Consider the following 26,088-nt stretch of genomic DNA (forward strand, 5'->3'; position numbering starts at 1 on the left):
CTCTTCAGCATATCATTCTGGGTTAGAAAAGGACATTCTGAAACAGTTCCACCTTTGCAAAACACAGTTCGAACATTTCATTTCCATATGAGATCACAGGTGCCCACAGTGCTACACAGTGGAATTCCTCTTTCCTGATCACTGGCTAATGGCATCAGTACAGCGGCTACCCAGCACCCGCAGTGCTTACAGTGCATGTGTCAGATCTAGGCTCCACAAAATATTCTGAAATCAAATCTTCCTCTGAGGAAAACTGGCAAAGCTCCAGTGAAGTCAACACAACTTTAATTTCCACCATCTTAGAAAAACAGCTGGAATACCTGGGTATTGAGCCAAAGTGTCAGAGACATTTTAGAAACACATGTAAAAAGAATAGGTTGACATTTACAAAGAAAACATAAAGTTCACCATCAAAGATAAATGTCCTCCTCCTTCTCCCTCAAAATACCAGGACAAGCAAGGACTATCAAGGGGTAGACGGTTGTGTTTTGTGTAATGCTAAATACATGCTTGTTACCAAATGAACTGCACTGGCTGTGAACATTCACATTTGTACTTGATTCATGTTGGGGCATTTGAATGACAAGCATCAGTTTAGATCTAGGGAGTCCTCAACACTTAAATCTGTTTGCAGTTAATAACTCCTTACCAAATGCACCGTGAAAAATCACTTTGATGGGAAACAGCAGAAAAGCACTTTAGAACTTGCTACATAATATTCCTGTGTAAGTTGCTGAAGTGTTTTACTAAAAATCAGTGCGTTCCTGGTTTGCTATTGACCACATTCCAGGATATATGAAAACACACTGTTAATCTAGCTATTTGAGGGAGCAGAGAAATATAGCATCTTAAACCATGCTCATTAGTGGGTATTTGCTGCTGCTTGTATGTCACCAGCATGCGTGATAAAAATCATACCTGCACCACTGAATCAGTGATCCAGTAGAGAAAACAGATTTAGTCTGGATTTATTCTTCTTAGAGCATTTCATGAGAGACTGCCCTGGGAAATGCACTGCTGCCTGAAAACTCCTACTCTATCCATGGATAAAGGTACTAATGCCCTAGTGTCCTACAGACACTATACAGACAAAGAAACCAACAGCCATGTTGCTTCATGCCAGTGCTGTACACAGTCCAAGTACCTATTTTCTACAGCAATCAGCACAGATGCTCCTCCAGCTCAGGCAGTTTCCTCAGCCTTATGTAGATTGCCCATCTAGTTATCAATTAGTGAATTTTTTTTCCAGATACTTGTCCAGTTTCCCCATGAGCTTATAAAAACTGTACAAAGTCCTCAATATCCTTTAGCAAGGTGTTCCATAGGCCAAGCAACTGGCATGAACAAATCCCTTGTGTTAGCTTTGAATCTGGCTCCTAGCTCTTTCCTGTGCAAGAGATGGGGAGTCAACCCCTATCCACATTCTCTGCACCATTCATGATTTTGTAAACCCCCAAGTTAAATGCTTAGACATGATGAATTCAAGCCTACCTCCACAGTGAGAAGGTCACAACATAACGGGCTTCAACTATAGCAATAGGGACAGAAGAAGTACATCTTCAGAGGAATACATAGGCCTTCGGAAGGATCACCTACATAGGTATGAATTCTATCACTTCATTATTCCTCTGAAAATGAGCAGAGCTGCCAGGAAGGCTGAAACAGCAGCTTACCATGTCCCTTTCATTCTGAATATTAGCATGCCATCACCAAGCATCATCCCTTTTTTTGGTAAAGCAGTTGCTTTATCAGTGATATTTTGCCTCTGAGAGGCCCTGGGTTTCTGCCACTTGAGATCCCACTAGGTGCTAATTCAGTTGCCACTTACAGAGACAGGTTATTGACAACAAAAAAGTGATCAGTTCCAGGGGGAGCATAGGCTGCTCTCTCAAACCAAAACAAACTGGATTTGAAATAGTTTGGAAGTGAGCCCCTCATCAGTTCTCAACTTAGAGCCATCAGCATCCCTCTCTAAGATAAGCAACATATTGCAAATCACAGCTGGCCTTTTCAAGAGGGAAATAATCTGGGAGAGTTAGATACTACTGTCACCATAGAACACATCCAACATGCTCTTGGGCAAAGCTGTGGCTCATTCCCATACACCATAGCAGGAACTAAGAGTTGGATACTGTCAATCAGAGGTTATGTGGCTTCTGTAAAAGGACCAGCAAGCCACTGGGTTCAGAACTGTACTTTTGTAAATGCAAACACTGCCCAGGTTAGGCAACCAGCAGTGAGGAAAGAATAAGGATGCCTGGTATGCCTTTGAGTCCTGTGCTTATCATTCTCTACTTCATAAAGAGGTACCAAAATGACTGTGCTGAAGGGAGGTTAACTGAGGTCACACAAGCAATTTTAGCTCCGATATTTTCTATCTTCAGATTGCTTGACTTTGCAACCTTGGTGTTATTTCCAATTGTGAAGATCATAAGTGTATGTGTGTAAATAAGTATACAGACAAATTATAGGCTTTATTTTCTCCCTTAGGGTAGATTCTGGAGTATCTCAACATGGCTGGATGATAAGCTAGAATCTTTGATGAAGGCTTCATAAAAAAGAAACAGAAAACCAGAAAATACCAGCAGTTTCTATCTGAGGTTTCAGCAGATATTTGGCTGATATTTCAGAATTTCTGCTGCAGAGTTGCTTAGAACTAAGTACTGTGCCATATGCTATTGTGACACAAAGATTTATAAAGGTTAGCTCCTGTGTGCATATACAACATGACAAGCTTTTAGGAGAAGCATGCCACAGGACAAGAGCTACAGCCTGATCTGCTCAAGTAGCACTGATTTTTATAATTCTCCAGGCCTAAGCAAGAAGAAGTCCTGCTTTGGTCTGATCTTCAGAACATATCAGTGGAAACTACTTTCTTTTCATCTGGAAAGTGTTTGACATGTGCTAAAAGTTAAGAAGCACTGTGGAAGACTAGTAAAGTGGTAGGTAGGATGGGTTGCTAAAAATGTCAGCTCTACATTATAAGAATATGGAAGGTCAAACTTCCAGTAAGGCAATTTTGAAGCACGTTTTCATATCCAACAGCAGGCAATGAGTTACACTTAGTTTCTTGCATTTGCAAAAGGTTCGGAACAGGGTAAGATGTTTTTAAACCAATTATACTAGTGTTGGCCAGAATAGAGCTAGCTTTCTTCAGAGCAGCTTGTATGTGGCTATACTTTGGATTTGTGACTAAAACAGTGCACATAACACACCCTGCGTTCTTGCTGAGCAGTGTGCACACAGCATCATAGACCTTTTTTGCTTCTCACACTGCTGCCAGTGAGTAGGCTGTGGGTGAACAGGAAGCTAGGAGTGGACACAGCTGGGACAGCTGACCCCAACTGCCCAGAGGGATATTTCCTACCATATGACAACAGACTCAGCAACAAAAAGTTGGTGGAGGAGAGTTTTACCATGAAGTCCATTTCTTGGGAACTGGTTTGGCCATCATTTTGCTGGTGGTGAGATACTGGGGGTTTTTGTATCACTTGTTTTTCTTGGTTTTGCTTTTCCGTTTTCTTCTTTTACTTATTAAACTGCTTTTATCTCAAGCCACAGATTTTCTCACTTTTACTCTTCAAGTTCTCCCCCATCTCACTGCAGGGGCAGATGGAGTGAGTGAGCAGCCGTGAGGGGCTCATTGAAATTAACTTGGTTCTATTAAAAACATAAGAGTACTCCACCAGATTTAATACACTGATAAGCAATACAACTTATCCCAATAAATGTATTCTGTATTTAAAGGCAACGCTGTACTACTTTTAGAAGGAGAGTTAGCAGCAGTTAACTAGCTGGATGACATTTCAGTGTATCTGAAATTTAGCAGAAGACATCAGCGTTCTACATTTATTCAGGAAGGCAGGGAAGTAAAACAACTTCTCCCAGTTTCCAAATTCCACTCAGCCTTGCAATTTGAAATGAACTAATTAAATTTGGCATAGAAGGAATAAAAACTGAAATAAAGACAACCTGTTCTGGAACCTGTAGAAGAAGCTACTGATATCAAAAGCTGGTTCATCACATCAGCAATGTATGTTTCCAGCTGCTTTACCAGCAATTCCTCTCGAGCCAAGGTTAAACTTTCCTTACTCACTATACATAATTGGAGTATTATTTACATTTTGTTTAAATAATTTTAAAAGTAAGCCATCACATTTTTAAAGACTAATACATATACAATCTGGGCTATTGACTACAAGACTTTTTCCTACCATGCTTTTTACAGTAGTGTTAAAAACATTTTTCAAGTATATACCGGAAATTGGTTTCATTCTGCTGTTGGTCAGCAAGTACCTCTCATTACCTTTCAGTTAGGAGGCAGGATTGTATCTGCTGAGAAAATAATTCTAAGGTATCTCCTTGGTGAAAATCTGCAAATACTTCACAGCATGGTAGGCTACTGAAGGACACATCTTTTCAACAAAGAAAGCAGGGACTATCAACCACATTACCTAGCTAATACCACATTAACAGAAAGTAAGAACCAGGCATCCTGGGAAGCAAGAGGTCGTCTTCATCTGGTACCAACACTACTGTAGAGGAAGAGCATTGCCAAAGTGCAGAAGTGGCAGAACCAGATAAAAGACAAAGAAAGAGTCCCTGTTTTCTACCATTTGGGAAATCTGTAATGTGGATTGGTAAATAACATGAAACCTACAGAAATAACAGCAGACAGGCAGCAGGCAGTCTCACAGGTGCAGCAACATGAAAGGAAGTTCATGGGCCAGCTGGAAAAAGAAGGGCAAAATACTGTCTGGCACATGACCAGTCAGAGTTAGGAAGAGGCAGTCAGGCTATTTCAGTTTTTTATTTTTTTCCCCAAGTTTTCTTTCTGCTGAGGGCAAATAAGTCTATTTGCTCATACTTAATGGCAAGATGCCCTTCTTTCTGCGTTTGGGCCATGGCATAATTCCTCAAGCACGTAGGCACAGGCTTATAGGCACAATGATGAAAAGCGTATGGAGAAATACTCTGTCTACAAATGAGATATTGAAAACTGGGGAAACAATACTTTTTAATGAGTCTTTTTCATTTTACTGAGAAGATTGCAAGTGGCTAACACCCAGCAGGACTTCAGAAAAACAAATGGGCCACATACTTTTAATAGAGAAGCACCACTAACACAGGCATGTACACACGACGCTGTGCATTTCTGTAATGTGAATTTCTGCCATGAAGAATTCCTGTCACATCTGTACTTGGGCAGACCAGAACACATTATTGTTTTCTTCCTGGCAAGCTGTGGTAGCTCTTGCTTTGCAGTTTCCTGAATGACTGCATTAATTTGATAGACTCCAGATCAATGGTGTCTCTAAGTAAGATTAAATTACACGTTCCTTCTGTCTGTGTGTTATATGAGATTACTCTTAGCAGAATCTCAAATGAAGTAATTAGCTGACCATTGATGTAATGAATCCTAATTATTTTGTTTGTACAAACAATAAAGCCAGAATCATTTGTTTAGCAAGGAAGTGTAATTACTCTGAGCACTCAAGAAAATAAATCAAACAGTGCTACCTAGACCTGTAAATAATGAGCCTTTGACTTCCTATTTATACTAAGAATGCTCATGGAATATTTTCAGGCAGCTGGGAGCCAACCTTTGAAAGTAACATTTATCACAGTTATTATTTTGTTGATTATGTTCTTGGGTGTGCTAGGTGCCCTGAATAAATATCCATCTACACTGCCCTGTCACTGGCACCTGCTAAAAATTCACTGCAGCCTGTGCAATTTCCTGCAACTGTTTTTTGTTAATCAACAAGAAGTTGCTCACATCACAATCATTAGCCTGTACTGCTGCTAAGAGCACCAGTGGCTAGGGGCATGTCCTCAGCAAAGGATGAACGATCAGAAAAAAAGCACTTTACTATACACGGAGCAGGCTCTCCTCTGCCCAACATTTAGCCATGCAGGCTAGAAATGGAATAAAACCGGAAGGCAACTGACTGAGACTGGCCACAGCTGGGTCTTTCCCTTCTCCATGTTGATCTGCTGCTGCTGCAAAATGTTCACAGCGGTAACAGGAAACAATCAAGAGTCACTGGGGACCTTGTGCTGCAGAAAGCTGAGATCAGTCCAAAATTACGTGTGATTCTGCAACCTCTGCTAAATTTGCGTGACCCAAAAGCATGAGGGAGCTGACAAAGTAAGAGATCCCATTGCATGTGAACTGACTGCATGTTGCAACTACAGTGATGCAGCCCCCAACCATGTGTACTTTCTGCAGGTATTAACTCCTGATATCCGCCATTCTCTCAGGGTAGGTGGTTTCCTTCACCATGGTTTTGAAAGGAGATTCAAAACATACAAAAAATATTTTGCCTAATCTTTCTTTCATTTCTGGCTGCACTTCAGGTGTTAAATCTAAATTTAAAATGAACTTGCAAAGCCACAAATTCTGCAGCTGATTTGCTTTTCCTCTTCTCTCAGCCTGAACAGTGAACATTATTTTCTAGTTAAGTGGTGATCTATGATCTTATGGCAATACACGCTCACATCCTGATAAACCCCTTAGCCTGAATGAAAAAAAAGACACCTCTGCTTATAGCACTTGGAATCTCATTGTCATGACACTTAAAATACAGAATGAATGCTTCAAGCAAAATCACCCTGAAGCGAGCAAGGTGTAAGTTACTGTAATGTGTACTGGCTGAAGGGAAACTGAAAATCACTTGCTGGTGCAATAGGATCTGTTTCCATCATGCTTACAAGGTATTTCAGTTCATTCCCACCCCAAGCTGTTTCTCTTTGTTTATGTTCAGTAGCTATTAAAAACTCATAGAATGCTTTTTTTTGGTGTGCTTTTGCTGTATGCCTAATTGTCAAGCAGTTGCCGCTTGCCATTATGTTATTCCAGTATCCTCGAAAATTAATGGAAGACTTTAGTCTCTTTCAGAGAAGTTAAGAACGAATAAATACCACCTGCCCAAGGCAGTAGGACAGATGAATTAAAAAATGGTATCTAAATGTGCAGTGGAGGTGTGCTTCTGCCTTAAGCTTCTCTATTATTTTCCCTACAAACAACCTGACCCAACCAAATCATATGAAAGCAGAGAATTCCTTGGTCAGTCTTCTGGACTATCCTTCTTCTAGGGAAAAGCAGCACTACTAAATGTTTGGCTGCCTCTACACCAATTACTAAATGTCATATTGTTTTTCCAGCCTGAAAAATTCTGGTGACCTTACTGGATGACCACCAGTGGTACCAAACAATTAATGCTGAGCCAGACAAGCAAGAATAAAAACTCTCTGGGTGTTTTCAGGAAGGCTGAACTGCTGCCGAAACAATTCAGTGCGTGTGAAAACTACCTGAAATTGGTCAGTATTTCATGGGGAAAAATATTGGAGATGCTATTCCACATTTGAGTACCAGAGGAATATCTCATTGAAATAAGGGAAGTCTGATCTCTGGCCATACTACAAGTACACTGTACTGCACCCTTTAAATATTGGTCTCTTCTAAAGAGATTTGCAACAGGAGAAATCAAGGGTTTGATTTAGCTTAAGATGATTAAGTGATTATATTCCTGCAACACATTATTCACTCAATCTACTTTGTGTTGGGTAAATAATGCTTTATTCTATTCCTCCTGAAAACAAATGGAAAGTGAGATGACAGTACAAAGTAGAAGCTAACAGTATCTATAAACAAAAGAAATTGTGACAGAAAGAAAAGACTCAGTTCAACACTGCTCAGGTCAACAGTAAACTTGCTAACATTATGAAAAGGGAATCAGAAAAGCTGCTTGGGTTTAATAAGAAACTGGCAGCATTTTGTTTTCTTTAAACTTCTCTTTATCATCTCCTGTATTGCATCTGTTTCTTATGTCATCACTTCCAAAAGAAAATCCTTCACAGGAGGAATTCTGCTGCTTATAAGTATTTAGTCTAATAACATTAGACGAATCTTTTGACTTTTTCTGGTTTTCTGCATTAGAAGGTGGGCTGAATGATCCAACACAATTTTTTCAGAAGTGTCTGAAGAATCAGAAGTCCCGTCTTCAAAATTATTTTAGGCACTTGACCCCTAAATCCTCTAGAGGCAGACTTGGGCTGTTCCTTAGTCTCTTCTGACAAATTAATTAAGTTCATATAGCATATAGATGTATAAAAACTGAGTTCCTCTACTCTCGAAGGAGATGGATATTTAACTTCTAGAGCTACAGTACGCATAGCTCAAGAATTAAAACGGTGTAATATGTTTCCATCTAAAATATGGAGAAAATAAATTCCTTCTTTAACAGAGGCACTTAGCAAGCAAATTAATCTCAAGAAACTTTAGAAAAGTTTAAGTTAAACTAATTATCTGCAAGATGCCTGATGAAACATTTTAGCTTAACGATAGGAAACTGTCATACCTTTCTGAATCTGTCTGGTTCTTCAGAAGTTCCAGGACTCTGTTTAAAAAAAGAGAAAGAAAGAGAAAAACAAAAGCAGCATGAACTTAAGATCCCTGTGGAGCCTATAAATGAGCATTCACCTCACACAGGATGTTTCTTTAAAATTCATGGTCATCTGGATAGGGTGAACCAGCAGGAGAGTTTTTTTGGTTTTTTGGGTTTTTTGCCTTTTTTTTTTTAACGAGATGTTTAACACACATAAGGCAAAAAGCTGATGTTTTCAGGTTCGTAGCCATTTGAATCACATGAGCAGTTCTACCAGCGATAGCTTTGCCTTTACTGACACCTATTGACAATATTTATGCTTACACAAGGTTTTGGTCAACAAAGCAAAATGCATTACAATCAATTGCAACAGTTCTTCAATATGCTCCTTATTAACAGAGATCATGCTTATCTTCCCATACACTTTCAAGGATTTGTATCCTAAATAAGCTTTGGATTTGAAGACAAGGTTTCCCAAAGCAGAAAATTTTCAGGTATGTCGAATTTTAGGTGCTTGAGTTCTGATACCTTCCAAAGCATTTGCATACTGAAAGTACCAGATGTGTACCTGTAAAGTCTAATTCCCAAGATTACGGTATCTTGAAGTTTAACATGTATGCAAGTACTTAATTATGTATGTTTACACTAAGAACAAGGAAATTATCTTTAGCATACCCTGGAATATCTTATATATGGGGATGAATTCTGCCACACTTAGCATGTCTTGTATACAACTCAGTAACTTCTTTTAATAATTTGGTTCTTTCATTAAAATACCTCGTCTTTATTTCATCAAATCCTTGGCCCATAAAGACAGTTTCAAAAAGGACTAGGTCCTTCTGCGCATAGTTACTTTCTGAGTCAGTTCAGTCAGTGGCTATTCTGATCACTCTGTCTTCCAGCAGGTGACAAAGGTAATGAACAGTGAATATATTAGAATCATAGAATAGTTAGGGTTGGAAAGGACCTTAAGATCATCTACTTCCAACCCCCCTGCCATGGGCAGGGACACCTCACACTAAACTATGCCACACAAGGATGCGTCCATCCTGGCCTTGAACACCGCCAGGGATGGAGCATTCACAACCTCCCTGGGCAACCCATTCCAGTGCCTCACCACCCTAACAGTAAAGAATTTCTTCCTTATATCCAATCTAAACTTCCCCTGTTGAAGTTTTAATCCGTTACCCCTTGTCCTGTCACTACAGTCCCTGACGAATAGTCCATACCCAGCATCACTAGAGCCCCCCTTCAGATACTGGAAGGCTGCTATGAGGTCTCCACACAGCCTTCTCTTCTCCAGGCTGAGTAGCCCCAACTTTCTCAGCCTGTCTTCATGCAGGAGGTGCTCCAGTCCCCTGATCATCCTCGTGGCCCTCCTCTGGAGGTGTTCCAACAGTTCCATGTCCTTTTTATGTTGAGGACACCAGAACTGCACACAATACTCCAAGTGAGGTCTTACAAGAGCAGAGCAGAGGGGCAGGATCACCTCCTTAGACCTGCTGGTCAGGCTCCTTTTGATGCAGCCCAGGATACAGTTGGCTTTCTGGGCTGTGAGCGCACACTGAAGCCGGCTCATGTTCATTTTCTCATCGACCAACACCCCCAAGTCCTTCTCTGCAGGGCTGCTCTGAATCTCTTCTTTGCCCAACCTGCAGCCGTGCCTGGGATTGCTTCGACCCAGGTGTAGAACCTTGCACTTGGCATGGTTCAACTTCATAAGGTTGGCATCAGCCCACTTCACAAGCGTGTCGAGGTCCCTCTGGATGGCATTCCTTCCCTCCGGCGTATCAACCGAACCACACAGCTTGGTGTCATCAGCAAACTTGCTGAGGGCGCACTCAGTCCCACTGTCCATGTCACCGACAAAGATGTTGAAGAAGACTGGTCTCAACACCGATCCCTGAGGGACACCACTGGTCTCCAGTCAGACATTGAGCCATTGCCCACAACTCTTTGTATGCAGCCATCCAGCCAGTTCTTTATCCACCGAGTGGTCCACCCATCAAATTGATGTCTCTCCAATTTAGAGACAAGGATGTCGTGTGGGACAGTGTCAAACGCTTTGCACAAGTCCAGGTAGATTATGTCAACTGCTCTGCCCCTGTCCATCAGTTCCATAGCCCCATCATAGAAGGCCACCAAATTGGTCAGGCAGGATTTCCCCTTAGTGAAGCCATGCTGGCTGTCATCAAGCACCTTGTTGTTTTTCATGTGCCTTAGCATGCCTTCCAGGAGAATCTGCCCCAAGATTTTGCCAGGCACAGAGGTGAGACTGACTGGTCTGGAATTCCCCGAGTCAGGGGAATTACATATATATTCTTACTGCAGGAACCATTAAATAAAAATTATAATTTGGTGGAGAACACTATGGCTATATTTGTTCTGTCTTTGATGGTATTTACTGAAAGGGGTTTTAATTATGCAGACACAGACACACATACTCTTAAATTATGACTAGCAGCATGAAGCAACCTAAAAGGGCAATGGCAGAGATCAGCAACTGTGAACTGAGTGCTGTAGCCTACCAGTGTACTCGTAGACTCTTTCAGTATAGATTTGTAGAGCATCCACTGGTAACGGAGGTCCTCCAGATCTTCAGAATATTCAGTGAAGGGCTGACTATGAAGAAGGTCCTCAAAGAGACGCTGACCATCAGGCACATGAGACTGCAGCTCCTGCAGGCAAAGACAAGATCAGCAGAAACTCAGAATTCAAGAAGGCCCCACTTTTAAAATCTGATGTTCAAAAGAACAGTGGTACTAAATCAAACAACTGAGTACTCTGGAATAGTGCATTTATTTTTGTTATTAATTTTTTGGCCTGAAATGATATCAAAAGCTCCACTCCCCTGCAGGAAGTGCATTTGTGTTTAATTTCTTACAGCATCCATTATCATTGCATCTGGCTACATTCAGCAAAAAGAGAACACATGAGGCCAAATGACACCAAGCTGTGTGGTTTGGTTGATACGCCGGAGGGAAGGGATGCCATCCAGAGGGACCTCGACACGCTTGTGAAGTGGGCTGATGCCAACCTTATGAAGTTGAACCATGCCAAGTGCAAGGTCCTACACCCGGGTCGGAACAATCCCAGGCACGGCTGCAGGTTGGGCAAAGAAGAGATTCAGAGCAGCCCTGCAGAGAAGGACTTGGGGGGTGTTGGTCGATGAGAAAATGAACATGAGCCGGCTTCAGTGTGCGCTCACAGCCCAGAAAGCCAACTGTATCCTGGGCTGCATCAAAAGGAGCCTGACCAGCAGGTCTAAGGAGGTGATCCTGCCCCTCTGCTCTGCTCTTGTAAGACCTCACTTGGAGTATTGTGTGCAGTTCTGGTGTCCTCAACATAAAAAGGACATGGAACTGTTGGAACATGTCCAGAGGAGGGCCACGAGGATGATCAGGGGACTGGAGCACCTCCCGTATGAAAACAGCCTGAGAAAGTTGGGGCTGTTCAGCCTGGAGAAGAGAAGGCTGCGTGGAGACCTCATAGCAGCCTTCCAGTATCTGAAGGGGGGCTCTAGTGATGCTGGGTATGGACTATTCATCAGGGACTGTAGTGACAGGACAAGGGGTAACGGGTTAAAACTTCAACAGGGGAAGTTTAGATTGGATGTAAGGAAGAAATTCTTTACTGTTAGGGTGGTGAGGCACTGGAATGGGTTGCCCAGGGAGGTTGTGAATGCTCCATCCCTGGCGGTGTTCAAGGCCAGGATGGACGCATCCTTGTGTGGCATAGTTTAGTGTGAGGTGTCCCTGCCCATGGCAGGGGGGTTGGAAGTAGATGATCTTAAGGTCCTTTCCAACCCTAACTATTCTATGATTCTATGATTCTATAAATACCAGGCATCGATTTTGATCAGATTGTTTTAACCAACCCCTTTTGCCATATCATGCTGGAAATGTCCAGTCCAACAGCTAGATGTCAGGCTGCTCCCTTCCTACCACTCCAGCTCTAACAGATCTTTCTTACTAGAAGGGGTGAAATACTTGTCCTAATTTCCTGGGCTTCATCTACTCTAAAGTATCCTAAACCAAAAAGTGTAGTGTTTGACTTTTGTTTGGTCTTTTGTCTGGTTTGGAGGTTTTTTTGCTGGTGGTTGTTTTTTTTTGTCCTCCTTGTTTTGGAGGGGGAAGGGGAGTTCATTGGGTTTTCTTTGTTGGTTTATTGGTGGGATGTGTGATTTTTGGTTTTGTTTTAATTCTGAAAGAACTGTCTCCATCTTTGTCTCCATTTTAATTCCCTGAAAACTAACCTCCAGTTTGCTCTTGCGTGTTTTAATTTCCTCTGTGGAAGATGGAGCCACATCAAGAATTTTGGTCAGTTTCTTTTTCTCTCCTTGTAACCACTCTTCAAATTTGTGTAGAAGCTTCAAGTGGCTGCTTGTATGTTGCCCTTCTTCTATCCTCTCCTAGGTTACAGAAAAAAACAGGAACAGAAAAGGCCTTACTGTTATGTCAGATGTTTCCTCTGAAGGCCTGATTGCGAGATCTTAACCTCCAACACTGTAACCCATAGTATCACATGAAGCCAATAAAATTGTTCTTGTGAGACTGATATGAAGTCAGATATAGAGTCCCCTCTCACCTGCTTATGGTTGGGATCTATATCTGAATGATGGAACACAGGTCCAGACATCCACCTGCTGTCTGCAAATTCTGTTTTCTTCTTATTATCAACCACTGGTTTACTTAACTGCCACTTCTTGGGAAGACTTGAAAATACAAAACGGGAGACACCAATGCAGTTAAACATAATGATGAGACATCACATTTTGACTGGGTCTATGGGGGACACTTCAGGTGAAATAGCACTATTATTATTATTAATAGCACTATAACTATTAAAGTTATTTCCAATGTATTTTTAACAAAGCAAGATCAAGGCAGGAGTGTCTCAAAGTAGCACCAGTCTCCTTGTTCTGATATTTCCAAATGTTTTGTTTTCTTTCATTCAGTGGAGTGAGGGAGCAGAAAAAATACAACCTTAACAATGTATCTTCACATCTGGTAACAACAGGCAGTACAATGAAGCCTTCCTCCATTTAGTCACTCCATTTTTATGCCTATTCTGACACTATGGATGAATATAATTACACATGTAGCACAGTATTAAATTTTAATACAGTAGCAGTTTGGCATTACACAGTGAGGTCAAAATAAATTAAGCTCAATAAATATATTAAATTTTATATAAAAATATAATGTATTATATAAATATATAGAATCACAGAATCTATAACTATATAAATCCAAATCTAAATATATTTATTGTAAGAAATTTGCCAGGTAAGAGAGGATTTGAGCTCTGTTTATCCTCCTGCAGGTTTGAAAAGAGCACAAATCATAGTGCAGATACAGCCTCCTTGGACATATCTCCAGATCAGACAGTTAGGAGAACAGGAAGGTGAGACAGAACAGCAGAAGTCAACCGTCTATGTCCTAATTCCTCTGACACAAACTGGTAGTACCAGGGTTAGCCAGGTCTCAAGGCGGCACTGCCTATACCAAGCATGAAGTAAAGGCAGCTTCATAGACTGCTCTGCTCCCTGGATTCTTTAAAATGGTTTTCTTAAGAGTAATGACTTCCAGTTTACAAAAATATTAAATAAAATTTCATCTTGCTCCTAACATTCTAACATGGCTGCTGACTTTCACAGCACACAGCATAAAGCATCAACTATGCCTGGTCATGTAGCAGCATACATATCTTATCAACATATCGCCCTCATATCCCTTGAAGGGACATGAGGAAATGTCACATGAACACTTACCAAGTTTCCATCTCCTTCAGCAGTCTCCATGATTCCTCCAGCTGATCCAGCTCTGCCTGGACATGGGCAGCCTCCTCTGAGGAAGAATTCTCCATGACCAGTTTTCCATAAGCTTTCACAAGGCACAGCTGGATCTCCTTATCTGGTAACTCAGCTAGCCATCTCTGAAACGTACAGCCCTTACAGTTACTTCTAGGTATCCTGGGTAAAGCAGAGGCTATGTCAGACTGAAAGCCATGTTCAGTCCAGGACTATGCTGGTTCTGTCGGCACTAGCTAGAACATACCTAGCAGGGAAAAAACATACGCTGTGGATTCTTGCAAAGAGCCAACATAGGTCAAAGAGCTGATGGCAAAACTTAAAGGGTGCAAACTGTCAATGCACCCCTTCAGTAGCCTTCCCATGAAGTATCTTGTGTGTCCCTTGTGAAGGAAAAAGCTGCCAGCTGAAGTAACCCATCAGAGTGAATTGAGCATGCAAAATAGCTTTTTGCTGTGTGGCAGTATCAGCTGTGCAATAGCTCAGTTCAATACAGTATAATGTTAGCTAACAGGGTAATAACGTTCAAGGTATCGATGAGTGCATACAGGCCAAGGTAGGTATTCTCCCGAGAGATCACCCTGGCAGAAGAGCTCCCTTTAAAACCACCTATCCTTTGATAACACTCTATCCATCTCAACAGTTCTCAGCCATTTCTCACTGTTCCTGTTTTTACCTAGCTCCACATCCCACAACACAGGGTGAGGGATGTGGAGCTAGGCAAAGCAGGAAGGTGGCAGTAAAAAAGTCACTGCAGGAGGAACAAGCCATCATTACTCTCCTCAGCCAGGAAACCCTCACCAGAAAAACCCTGCCCTTAATGTCTAAATGCTGCAAGGTGAATAATTAACATCTTACACCAAGATGTTTTTCTCACCTTAAGGTCTGCCACCTGGCCCTCAGTGTACTGGTCTCCTTCAGCACCCTGGTAGAGCTCAATCATCTCCGTGGTTACTTTGATCCACTGCTTAAGGTCAGAGAGTTTGTCTTTATATGCATAGTGCTTCTGAATGCACTCTTCACTCTGTTGTATCATCATCTACAAACAGTAAAAATTTGTCAGTAACTGAACAGACAAAAAAAACCCCAATTTCATTACTGGATCTAATATGTAACTACTGACAGAGAATCTCATGAGCAAGAAGGGAAAAAGAAAAACAAATCCATCTGTTAATGAGACACAGAAAACTTTGTCCTTTAGCATCAGTGGCATAGAAAACACCTAGAACAGCCTGCAGGCCTGAATTCAGCCACAAGGGGGGGGGGGGGGGGGGGGGCATTAAGCACTAAAATTGCTCCCTTTTCAGCTGGAACAGAAAACAGATTATGTGTGGGGTTTATAATACTCCAGTCCATATTAAATATATCTTATACTTCCAGAATCAGAAATTTCCTGAATCAGAAGTTACTATACAGAATTTTTTTGCAAAAGTCCAGTTCAGCAATAACGAGGGTTACTGAGATTGAAACTAGAATTTCACAGTGCGTATTAGGGTAACACTTTATCACACGTATTTCCGCAGTGACCTGCACAACTAAGGTAATTTTATAAGCTGTTCTTCTGAGACTGCTTTGGAATGTCCTTTTATAGCTATGTCTATAAACTACAAAAATCTTCAGTTTAAAACTAGTACTTGCACAACTGCAACACTGTTATTAATTTTTAGGTCACGAAACTATAAAAACCAAACAGTTTGGTACAAAACCACTCTCCAGGAATCTGTGAATAAGCCAAGCACCTCCATGATAATATAACTATAAGGTCTTTAGATCAGAAATCCCAGGCCCACTCCAGATATGATTTATATAGATATAAGAACTGTGTGGATGATAACCTGTCCCAAAGGCAATCACATTACAGATATTCAGAGAATCCTGGAAGAGTTAGCAATGTCTTGAATTCAGTACCTTCTTCTCTTAAATGAAAATATCTGTCACTCAAAGGATATAATCTCATATGCTTACAGATTTTTAAATATTTTTAAATAGTGGCAACTGACAACTCCTCAGGCCATGAAAACCTCTTCCTTATGTTACCTTCAGTGCTATCTTCAGGGCCTGAGAGTCAGATGAAAGTTGGTTCATTTCATGCTTGTGGGTGGTATTTAACTGACCAAGCTTCTCTACCTCCTCCATTTGCGCCACAAGCTCTGCCAAGTCATCTTGGATCATCTGCAGAGGAAAAGACAGATTCCGTATGGGTAATATGCTAGGCATGGCATGGACTTTCACAAAATGTATAATAAAACATAGTTTCACTTGACAGTATGAAAACAAAAAAACAGGAATAATCACTGTCATTAAGAAAACTTAGTATTTTGATGACAAGGAGTAAATGTTTCCAAAAGAAATAGTTGAACGTCCTTCCACGTTACCAGTTGATAACAAAGAAGGTAAGTTGCTGGAAAGCCACCAGAGGAGACAGAGTATAATCAGCTGAGTACTACTAAGAGCTATGGTGATAACGCCTCTGTGGTCACCACGGGTGAAGTAGCACCACATAGCTGAATCACCATAGCTCACAGGCCAAAAGGGAAGAGTCACATCCCTTCTCTCTTCCTCTCCTGTTCTTCTCTCGCCTCTCCCAGCTATGTAGTCGTACTGCATGCTTTGAATAGGCTCTATTGCAAGTTGGACCCTTTGCTGAACCAGTTCAAAACACTAACCAAGCAGAAAATTATAGTATTTTTTTTTTCTTATCTTGGCCAGCTCAATCAGCCTGTGGAGTAAACCCAGCAGATGTCAAAGCTGTGATGAAGTAAAGAGCAGGAAGGGGGGGGGGGAATGCAGAAGGAGGTAGGACAATGGGAACTCCCTGCTTTAGAAGGAAATTAGATTGGTTCAGGTTATCTTTGCAATTTCCCTCCAGTGGGAAGTATCAGGATACAATTTATTTTAGCAATCAAACTAATCCAGAAAGGTGTGGGACCAACAGCTTCCAGCTGCTTGTTCCTTCCCGCAAGCCCAATTTGCCAATTCTTCAGCTGCAATGCTTCAATTTCATTTACTCCATGCTATGAAATAGATCAAATGAAATAGAGGAGACAAGATATGAATTCCTAATGCTAATAAAATATGAACAAACAGGACCACAATTAACTGACAATATCACAGTCAAACATTACTGTAATGTACCTGAAGTCTCTGGAGTTGTGTCTTTTTACCCAGGAGGTCAGGTTTCAGTTCCTTCTCTAGATCCAGTTTAGCTCTAATGGCAGATAATTTCTTCTGCAGAGGTGCGAAACCAGCATCAAAGTGCTTATGTTGAGATAGAAAATTGTAGATGGAGAAAGAAGAAAAAAGATACAGCATTCAACATATATCCTTTGGCATTATCTTTTGTCAATGTCCATTTCATACTCAGAACAAACACCAAGCTACGCTATTAACAGACCACAAAATTATTTGAATATTTGATCGACCTAGAAAAAGGGACTCAGCACAGCTGGTTAGTACTAAATTTATATTGATGCAACTGGCTGAGTAAAAGATTGATCATTGTCACAAGAGAAGACTATATATGAGCTTTAAAGCTCACCTGGATTGTTCTCTTGCTCTGCATCAAACTTTCATGTATAATTTCTCTCTTCTTTGAAGCTTCAGCTACTTCTTGCAGGAAAGTCTTTGCTTTTTCCTCACCAAGGACATTGTTTAGCAAATCCTTCTTCAGCTGTAATGTCATGAACTTCTCTTTGAAGCGGGAGCTTTCAGCTAGAGCAGCCTAAAGGAGAAAGATTCTTCCAGTGAAATCATACCAAAAACATTAAAAAACATACAACCATATTATTCTCACACAAGTCACACAACCGAAGTAGTACGACACAGTTGGGTAAAAACAGCATGCTGGGCCAACAAGGGGTAACGGAAGGTACCTGGACAGTGCCCAGTTAAAGGAAAAGTCTTCCTGATAATGTTAGAAGCACCAGGGCTGCATCCATTTTGTGAACAGAAATAGAGGAAAGCTGTACTATGGAAAGAGTTGTCTGTGCAGAGGAGAGGCCTAAACAACCAACAGAAAGGACAGCTTGAATGCTTATCCCAAGGATAAACTCCATCCCTGTTCACAGACACATTTATTCTGGAGATCACAGGGATGACAAAGTAACAAAAGCACCTTGCTAGGCACATGCAGAAATCATGCATTATAATCGCACGACCGTATTACTACACGGTTCTTAACAGAGGCCACAGATTTCCTTTCCAGGGAGATCTGGGCTAACGCTAAACAATATTATCATCATTGTTAAAGTATCTAGCACTTTAATTCAGCCTATTCAGTTGACAACGCCAGTTAACTAAAGGGAAGAAAGTAAGGCATTCTGCTACAGCTAGAGCTAAGTATTGACCTTCCATACTTTTGGGGCTCCTGCCATACCGGAAAGGCCCTTCCAGCTGCTTTCTGTCCAGCAGCTGTATGCAGGCAGCTGCTTGCAGAGCTTGGGCAAACACAAGCTAAGAATCAGTTTCTGAACTTAGTAACAGGTTTGCTACCTCAATGTGAGCCAGTGCTGGCTCTGGAGTCTCCAGGAGCATCTGGACTGATGGCTTCCACCGTTCAAAATCTAGCAGGGGATTTTGGAAGAGTCTTCTCAGTTCAGTTTCTGTATCAGTGCTCATTTTAGATGTCTTGCCTCTAACACTGCAAGCGGAAAGTGACAGCCGAGAGAAGGATTACAGAGAAATCCAAGTCCAAACATCCTATTCATCAAGGCATGAATTAACACAATGCTCATGTGTAAACTGTATCTGATGCAAAAGCCTCAGTCTTTTTTATTGTCTGAGCCTGGTGTCGCATACTGACAGGTGCTCAGACAGAGACATACAACAAAACTTTATTTAGACAGTGTTAAGACACATCTGTCTCTTGGGCAACTGTGTATCAGGAATTACTTTGCCTTTCTAGCAGCCAGCAGTCTCCCCTCACGTGATCTTTCTTGGCTGCTCGTCATCACGAGCATGATTTAACAAATCATATTATCAGAGTGGTCTCGCTGACTGATGGGAGGAAAAAGCCAAGAGGGTCTACAATTTAACTTTAGTTGCCTGCATTGTTTTACATATTATCAAGTCTTTATTGCTTTACAAAATTACATTAAGAAATCTTTGCTCACCCTATGATACCTACACAAAGAGGAAAATATATAATTTTTTCAAATATAATTTTTTTAAATTTTGCTGAACCAGTAGTATTTATATTAATATATTATTGGTGATTCTGATAAAAGCTTTGTATTTTTATATATATACGTTTACACATACATGCACAGCCATGTGTGTATAAATGTTGAAAAAAACAATTTAAAAATCAGCGCACATTCACTAAACATCCAAGCTTCTCCTATAAAGGCTTATCCAAAAAACAGCAGAGTAACAAGGTCTAGCAGTGGCACACTCCATGCAGCTGCCTCCTGTTTTTCTCAGGTTTCCTGACTTCCCAGTTTACAGAATCCTATTTGATATAGCAGAATGCAATCCAAACTATATGCTCACATGGGAACAGTATCCTGCAGATTCACAAAACAGGCTGGCAAGAGCAATACCAATCAAGATTAATACTGCCTTTCTATAAAATCAAACCCAATAATCTTACCTGCATCAGTGGGATGTTACGGAGGTAAACAAAGGCAAGGTTGCAGAGGCCAAGCTCCGCAAATAGAAAGTTCTAACATTACATGTTCTTTGCCATTTGCTCTGCTGCCCCTGCGAGGCTCAGCGTGAAGCTGCCAGACTTCGCAAAGAAGCTTTAGAGGAGCTGGCAAAAGAGCAGCTGCCATTTCCTACTCAGAGGCAAGTCCTCTGCCTTCTCTGCTTCTCTTTCAACATCGTCTACTTGTTAGTTTTTAAACTTAAATCCTTTCCTGTAACGACCTATAACCCCCTTCCAGCAGGACAGTATACTGTGCACTCAACAGAGGAAGATAAGCTTGGATACAGCAAAAAAACTGACCTTTCCTTTTCCTTAAAAAAAGCTCCTTCCTTCTAGTTTGCAAAATTTGCTGCGGCTTCTTTACTTCCTGATTCCAGGCAGCCTGGAAACGGAAACGCTTAAGTCTGGGGAGAGGCTAAACTTTCAGAGTTTCCAACCCAAGGCAAGTTGAAAACAGGAATCATACACATATGCTGGCAGGAGAAAGAGAATAAACTCTGCCAAATAATTGCTAAGGCTGATGAATCACTACCACAAAGTCAACAAGGGAGTGTCATAACTCTTCTGAACCATTTACTACTACAGCTTTTGTCCTGAATTTCTAGTTGCTGTCATAAAAGGCAAGCAAAATACATAAATTATTATTATAAAATGCTAAGATGATCAAATTAGCTGCCTACAATCTGATTTTCTTCAAACCATACACAACATTAATGACGGAAGATCACTGCTTGAAAATAGCCAGCAGCCTACAGCTCCTAGCAAATGACTAAAATTACAGGTTTACTGCAGTGTGGAGGTAGATGTAATTAGCAGAAGCCTTTCTTTCCTACCAGCCACCTACAATTGGATGGCACATTACTTTTTTCTTAGGTCCTTGTTAATCCTTTCAGTGTCTGAGAGGCAATTCTTCCCCACCCCCCCTGCATAATCAGACTTTCCATCACCTTTGATACTGCTGTATCGCAGAAACAACACTCTCAGTGTGTGGCTGCACATCTTGGGAAAACCGTAGCAGTTCCTTAAGCTGAGCCTTCAGTCTCTCGACATTGGACTCTTCTGCAGCCAGAGCTGCTCTTGTTGCCTTAATCATAAAAACAATAGATTAATGGTCAATGAGAAACTTAACATGAGCCGGCAGTGTGCACTCGCAGCCCAGAAACCCAACTGTATCCTGGGCTGTATCAAAAGGAACGTGACCAGCAGGTCGAAGGAGGTGATCCTGCCCCTCTACTCTGCTCTCGTAAGACCTCACTTGGAGTATTGTGTGCAGTTCTGGTGTCCTCAACATAAAAAGGACATGGAACTGTTGGAACAAGTCCAGAGGAGGGCCACAAGGATGATCAGGGGACTGGAGCACCTCCCGTATGAAGACAGGCTGAGAAAGTTGGGGCTGTTCAGCCTGGAGAAGAGAAGGCTGCGTGGAGACCTCAGAGCAGCCTTCCAGTATCTGAAGGGGGCTTATAAGGATGCTGGAGAGGGACTATTCATTAGGGACTGTAGTGACAGGACAAGGGGTAATGGGTTAAAACTTCAAGAGGGGAAGTTTAGATTGGATATAAGGAAGAAATTCTTTACTGAGAGGGTGGTGAGGCACTGGAATGGGTTGCCCAGGGAGGTTGTGAATGCTCCATCCCTGGCAGTGTTCAAGGCCAGGTTGGACAGAGCATTGGGTGACATGGTTTAGTGTGAGGTGTCCCTGTCCATGGCAGGGGGGTTGGAACTAGATGATCTTAAGGTCCTTTCCAACACTAACTATTCTGTTACACCTCATTTAGTGTCTGGCACATGTGAGAGATAAGAGATAAGTCTGTCTCTCAGGGTATTCACACATACCCTTTCTGCTGCTGCCTTTTTTTCTGGTTGTATGGAATACAGGCTTTGTTAAAGCAGAAAACATTCTCCGAAACAGTTTTGTTCCTTCAAGCTCTCTCTCCTCTCTTCACAGTGCCTAGCCTCTGCATCTGATCTGCAAGTTTCACTGAATGAATCACAAACAGGTCCAGTGTCAGCTCACTGATTGCAGTATAAAACATGAGATGCATTTCTGGAGCAGACTTAACTGCATCTGTTTGCATGAATACGTCTTTCTCAAAGACTCATATATAGTATGTTAATTTTAGGGTGATTTAGGTCAAGAAAATAACAAAAAAACTATGTAAATGTAGCTGGATTGAACCAGTCAGCATTTTGTGGATCCTTTTTTGTATATACTTTTTCTAGCTAGCCCTGCTGAGTTCTAGACACATAAATTGCAATGAAAGGCATTTTGAGAAGAGATAATAAATGCAAAAACAGTCCTCAAGAGGAAATGAGTGGCAAAGATGCTTACCTATGTTATGCATGACAAACTTTTTGCACTTATTTTTGCAACAGATTGATTTTAGTATAAATACTGGATTACTATAAACTTGGGACTTTGCAGGACTAAAGATGTCTCTGCTGGTAAAGGAATACAGGAACATGCCTTACACAGATGAAAGCAGAATATAGAAATGGTCTTGCCAAATACCCCAGAAATAGATGTATATGTGTGTGTGTATGTGAATTTGTATATACGGTCAGACATTATTTTCTTGTTCCTTTTTTAAGTAGGGCAAATTATATTGTTTGCTCTGTATTGTGTTCTTTTTGCATGTGGTCCATTCAAACCCAAGACAAACTCCAACACATGCTCCAACCCTGCTCCCTCTGTGCTGAGTGAGATAAAGGCTAAAATAGTTGATTCCACTGTCGCTATTCACATTTTCTTGGTCTGTTTCATACACAATCATACTCTTTCCTTACCACCTTTAATCAATGGGACAGGCACCTGTTGTTGGATGTGACTACACATGCTCAATCTATGGCAGACCTTTATCTTGCTTGTTTTAGGCATACAAAGGATAACAACTTACATTGCATTTTCTCCACAGCATTACAAACTCATCTTCAGTCTTTTCCCCTTCCCCAGGCTCTAGGTGATTTTCTAATTTCTGTAGATATTTTCTCAACACCTTGATGTCTGCTTCTAATTGTCTGGCTTGGGATTCATAGGCACTTTCTGACTCCTGGATCTTGAGCAATCTCTCCTCCTCCTCACTATGCAGCAATTTCAACTTTTCCAATGCTGTTCTTAGCATTTCAAGTTCATCCTTCATTCTCTCAGCTCCAAGTGGGGAGGTATTCTCAATCACATCTGCACACTCATTTTCAAGTTGGTCCAATTTTTTTCCACCACTCCTAATGTTTTTGGCAATTTCCTGCAGAAAGAAGTTAAAGATTAGCTGCAGGGATGGGAAATTGGGGGAAACACTGAAAGCAATAGAGAAAAAAAACAACACCTCTCCTGGTTGTACATATTTTGTTCTTCCTTTCTTATTACAAAGTATGTCTCTTTTCAAGTGACCAGAAGCCAGGGTTGGTAATTTGCTTGCCTTCTAAGTACTACTAACTGCCACGATTCTGAAGATATTGTCTTGATTTTCATAAATGCTTGTCATCTGAGGTCCCTGACAAAGACAACGGGAGCTACAGGCACTAAGGAGTTCTTACAGTCAGATCTCTGAGAGATTTAAAGCTAAAGAGTATAGGCAGTGGCACCAAAATATTGGATACTGTTCTCAAAACTGGTATATCACCAGCTCTGAATTCTCAAAAACACGTGAGCCTTCAGGCTTTATTTGGATCATGATTACCAAATATCACTCATTTAAACAAGTTTAAAGAGCAAGATTCTCAAAGAATCCCATAACCAAGGCTTTATCAAGAACAAAACAGACTAGCCTGTGACTTCACAGTTGGAAGAACCACATGTACTAACAGTTTTAGGACCTGATACAACTCTTCTCCCAGCCCATGTTAAAATCACACATTATTTCATTTGTATAATTCTTTTCTCAAGTACATCCTTGTGTGGTTTGAGAAACATATAAGGGCATAAAGAAAGAACACACAATCCTAGCTCCTTGTTACAACTATACTTTTAAGGACCTTCAGTGCCTTTAACTTGTCCTCTGCTGAATACTTGGTAGCTTCTCCAGTGCAGGAGTTTAATCTTTCCGTCACACCATTCAGCCACAATTGAAACCGGTTGACGTTAGCGCTGTACTGCTCATGTTCCTTGGTTATCTTTTTAAGCAGGTTCACTCTGTTCTGTAACAAGACACATCACAAGCTGTAAGGACAGTGCTTATCTGGCTCTTCTTCCTTTACATTGTAACACAGAATTTATAAACAAGAGTCCCTTTCCATAAGTCCTGACAGCACTTGATCTCCAGAATAATTCAGAATTCATCTCAAGAAACAGAACACAAAAGTATGTAAAAGGTTCTCCCCATTTGGGTCATGCTGTAGGCTTTCAATGGCTAGTCTCCAATAAGACAAATTGCAAGGTCCTCTCAGGTGAATTTCTAGCCTCTCCTTTCCAAAATTTCCTAGTATCTCACTAGAAAAAGAAAAGAGAGAGAAGTCAGTTTCTGGTTTTTACCTGGTTTTTCACTTACTTTTTTACTTTTACCAAGCACGTTGTTCCCCATGCTGGTTAAAAATAAAGATTAGCACACAACACACTTACTTGGTCCATCTCTCAAAATGAAAATAAGAGAGACTGTACTACAGGCATGTGTACACATTGTTTTAAAGTGTTCATTATTTAAGCAGGCTCTACAGAAAGTGACTTTTACATAGATTGGGAACTTTCATACTTATTCAATTAGCAGATTACAAACTATCCTGTGATGATATCACAGACCCTGGAAGCAAATTTAAGCCTATGAGAAGCAGGTTTCATTTTCTGAGTTACTGAGTGTACAACCTTTAACCAACAATTCCTGAACTTACAGGGGCTGAGTTGCTCCCTGCTGATCCAGTCTGGCATCCTTGCAACAAGACAAAAGACACATTTACCTAGGCTATCCCTGTTTGTCAGCTGAAGCTTAGGTCTTGCTGAAGAAAATTTTACACAAATCACAGTTAATCCTGCTCTGTTGTTTCACTAGTATAATATCTAACCCAAATATTACTTCCTATGAAATCAGAATTTTTTCTTGCCCTTCATCATTTGGCATGGAGAGCAACTGAGGTACACTATGGTTACATTAGTAAAAAATTGTTCCTTGTGCAACCCATCTAGGGCTTGCAGCACTCCTGAAAGGCTTTGCTGTCACACACAACAGGCTGAGTTTTATTTTGCATAATATGGGACACATCCCATGCCTCTGAGCTTCACTCTAGCTGCTCTCCACAGAGAGCAGGGTGATAGCTGCAATGGTGGACAGAATTTCAAATCCACTCTGCATTTCCCTTGTCTCTGGGTACGTCGTCACATCTGTCAACCTGCCTTAGGTGGCAGTGGGCCATTGCCATTCTGTCAATATCTCTTCATCCAGGCCAGCAGAAGGGCAGCATGAACATCAGTCACCATGGGATCTCCCATGTGCTGTGGCATGGCAGTCCCTGTGGGACTTTGCCCTTCCCCTTTGTGACAGGTTACGCCTGTGGTGCAGTACAAAGCCACAAATGGGTGGGCATAACACCAGCCTGTTTTCCACACTGCCACTGCAATCTCTGCTGACTGGTACAAATCCAGAGTGACTCCCTTAAAGTTAGCTGACTTGCCTTGGTACAAAAGAGGGACAGCTAAGGGACAACTGATTCCCATGGAGGATGAAATACTGCCCGCTTATTAGAACCTTTAATAGCGCCATCTATGCAAACATGGATTTATATGAGACCAAAAAGCAGAATTATGACTGCAGACTTCTGTGGCCAAGATGCATATAGCAAAACACCTCACCTGTTTGTTACATCCCCTTGCCTTGATTCTCAAATCTGCAGAAGTGCATACAGGTTAAACAATTTGCACCTTGACCTCATGTTAGGGAGGTCAATTTTATAGCAGTGTAAATGGGCCAAACAGAGAAGAATGCAATTTTATAGCAGTGTAAATGGGCCAGAGAAGTGAAACAAGTCAGTCCAAGCTTATGCATTCCAAGGAATCAGGTTGATTTGTTGCACTGACAGAAGCTCCAAAGGGAGAAGGTCAGGATAACAAAGTGGAGCTATTATTAAACTCAAAAGTCTTACATTAATAAATAAAGGGTTAACAAGGAAGTTGAAATGACTCATCCCTTCCCAGGCTATTCAGCCAAAACAAAGGACCGCACAATTTGGACACTCCTGCTGGTCTGTGAGGTCAAGGAAGAGATGCCATGGATCTAGACAGACTGTGCTAGCTGTCAAAAAAACAAGCTTACAAA

At 41.2% G+C, this 26,088-nt stretch overlaps 1 protein-coding gene across 16 annotated transcripts in view; it reads right to left on the reverse strand.

Annotated features, from left to right (window-relative positions):
* The window catches only part of SYNE3 (spectrin repeat containing nuclear envelope family member 3), a 109,069-nt gene that overhangs the window by 19,504 nt on the left and 63,477 nt on the right, over window positions 1-26,088 (reverse strand). For 15 of the 16 annotated variants that reach the window (XR_013957071.1, XR_013957072.1, XR_013957073.1 and 12 more), the window contains 13 exons: window positions 23,822-23,983; window positions 22,747-23,091; window positions 20,797-20,933; window positions 18,694-18,841; window positions 17,741-17,923; window positions 17,338-17,460; window positions 16,240-16,374; window positions 15,080-15,241; window positions 14,164-14,327; window positions 12,978-13,104; window positions 12,646-12,801; window positions 10,919-11,068; window positions 8,364-8,402 (listed from right to left, as the gene is read on the reverse strand). Coding sequence is in view for 10 of the 16 variants with exons in the window: in XM_080619738.1 (XP_080475864.1) it covers window positions 8,364-8,402; window positions 10,919-11,068; window positions 12,646-12,801; window positions 12,978-13,104; window positions 14,164-14,327; window positions 15,080-15,241; window positions 16,240-16,374; window positions 17,338-17,460; window positions 17,741-17,923; window positions 18,694-18,841; window positions 20,797-20,933; window positions 22,747-23,091; window positions 23,822-23,983 (2,031 nt within the window). In the remaining 6 variants the exon portion in view is untranslated. Of the gene's footprint in view, window positions 1-76; window positions 321-8,363; window positions 8,403-10,918; window positions 11,069-12,645; window positions 12,802-12,977; window positions 13,105-14,163; window positions 14,328-15,079; window positions 15,242-16,239; window positions 16,375-17,337; window positions 17,461-17,740; window positions 17,924-18,693; window positions 18,842-20,796; window positions 20,934-22,746; window positions 23,092-23,821; window positions 23,984-26,088 lie in introns of those variants that run through there. The other variant, XM_080619740.1, reaches the window with a different exon arrangement.

Source organism: Psittacula echo (assembly GCF_963264785.1).
Source record: "Psittacula echo genome assembly, chromosome: 5".
Lineage (NCBI taxonomy): Eukaryota > Metazoa > Chordata > Aves > Psittaciformes > Psittacidae > Psittacula > Psittacula echo.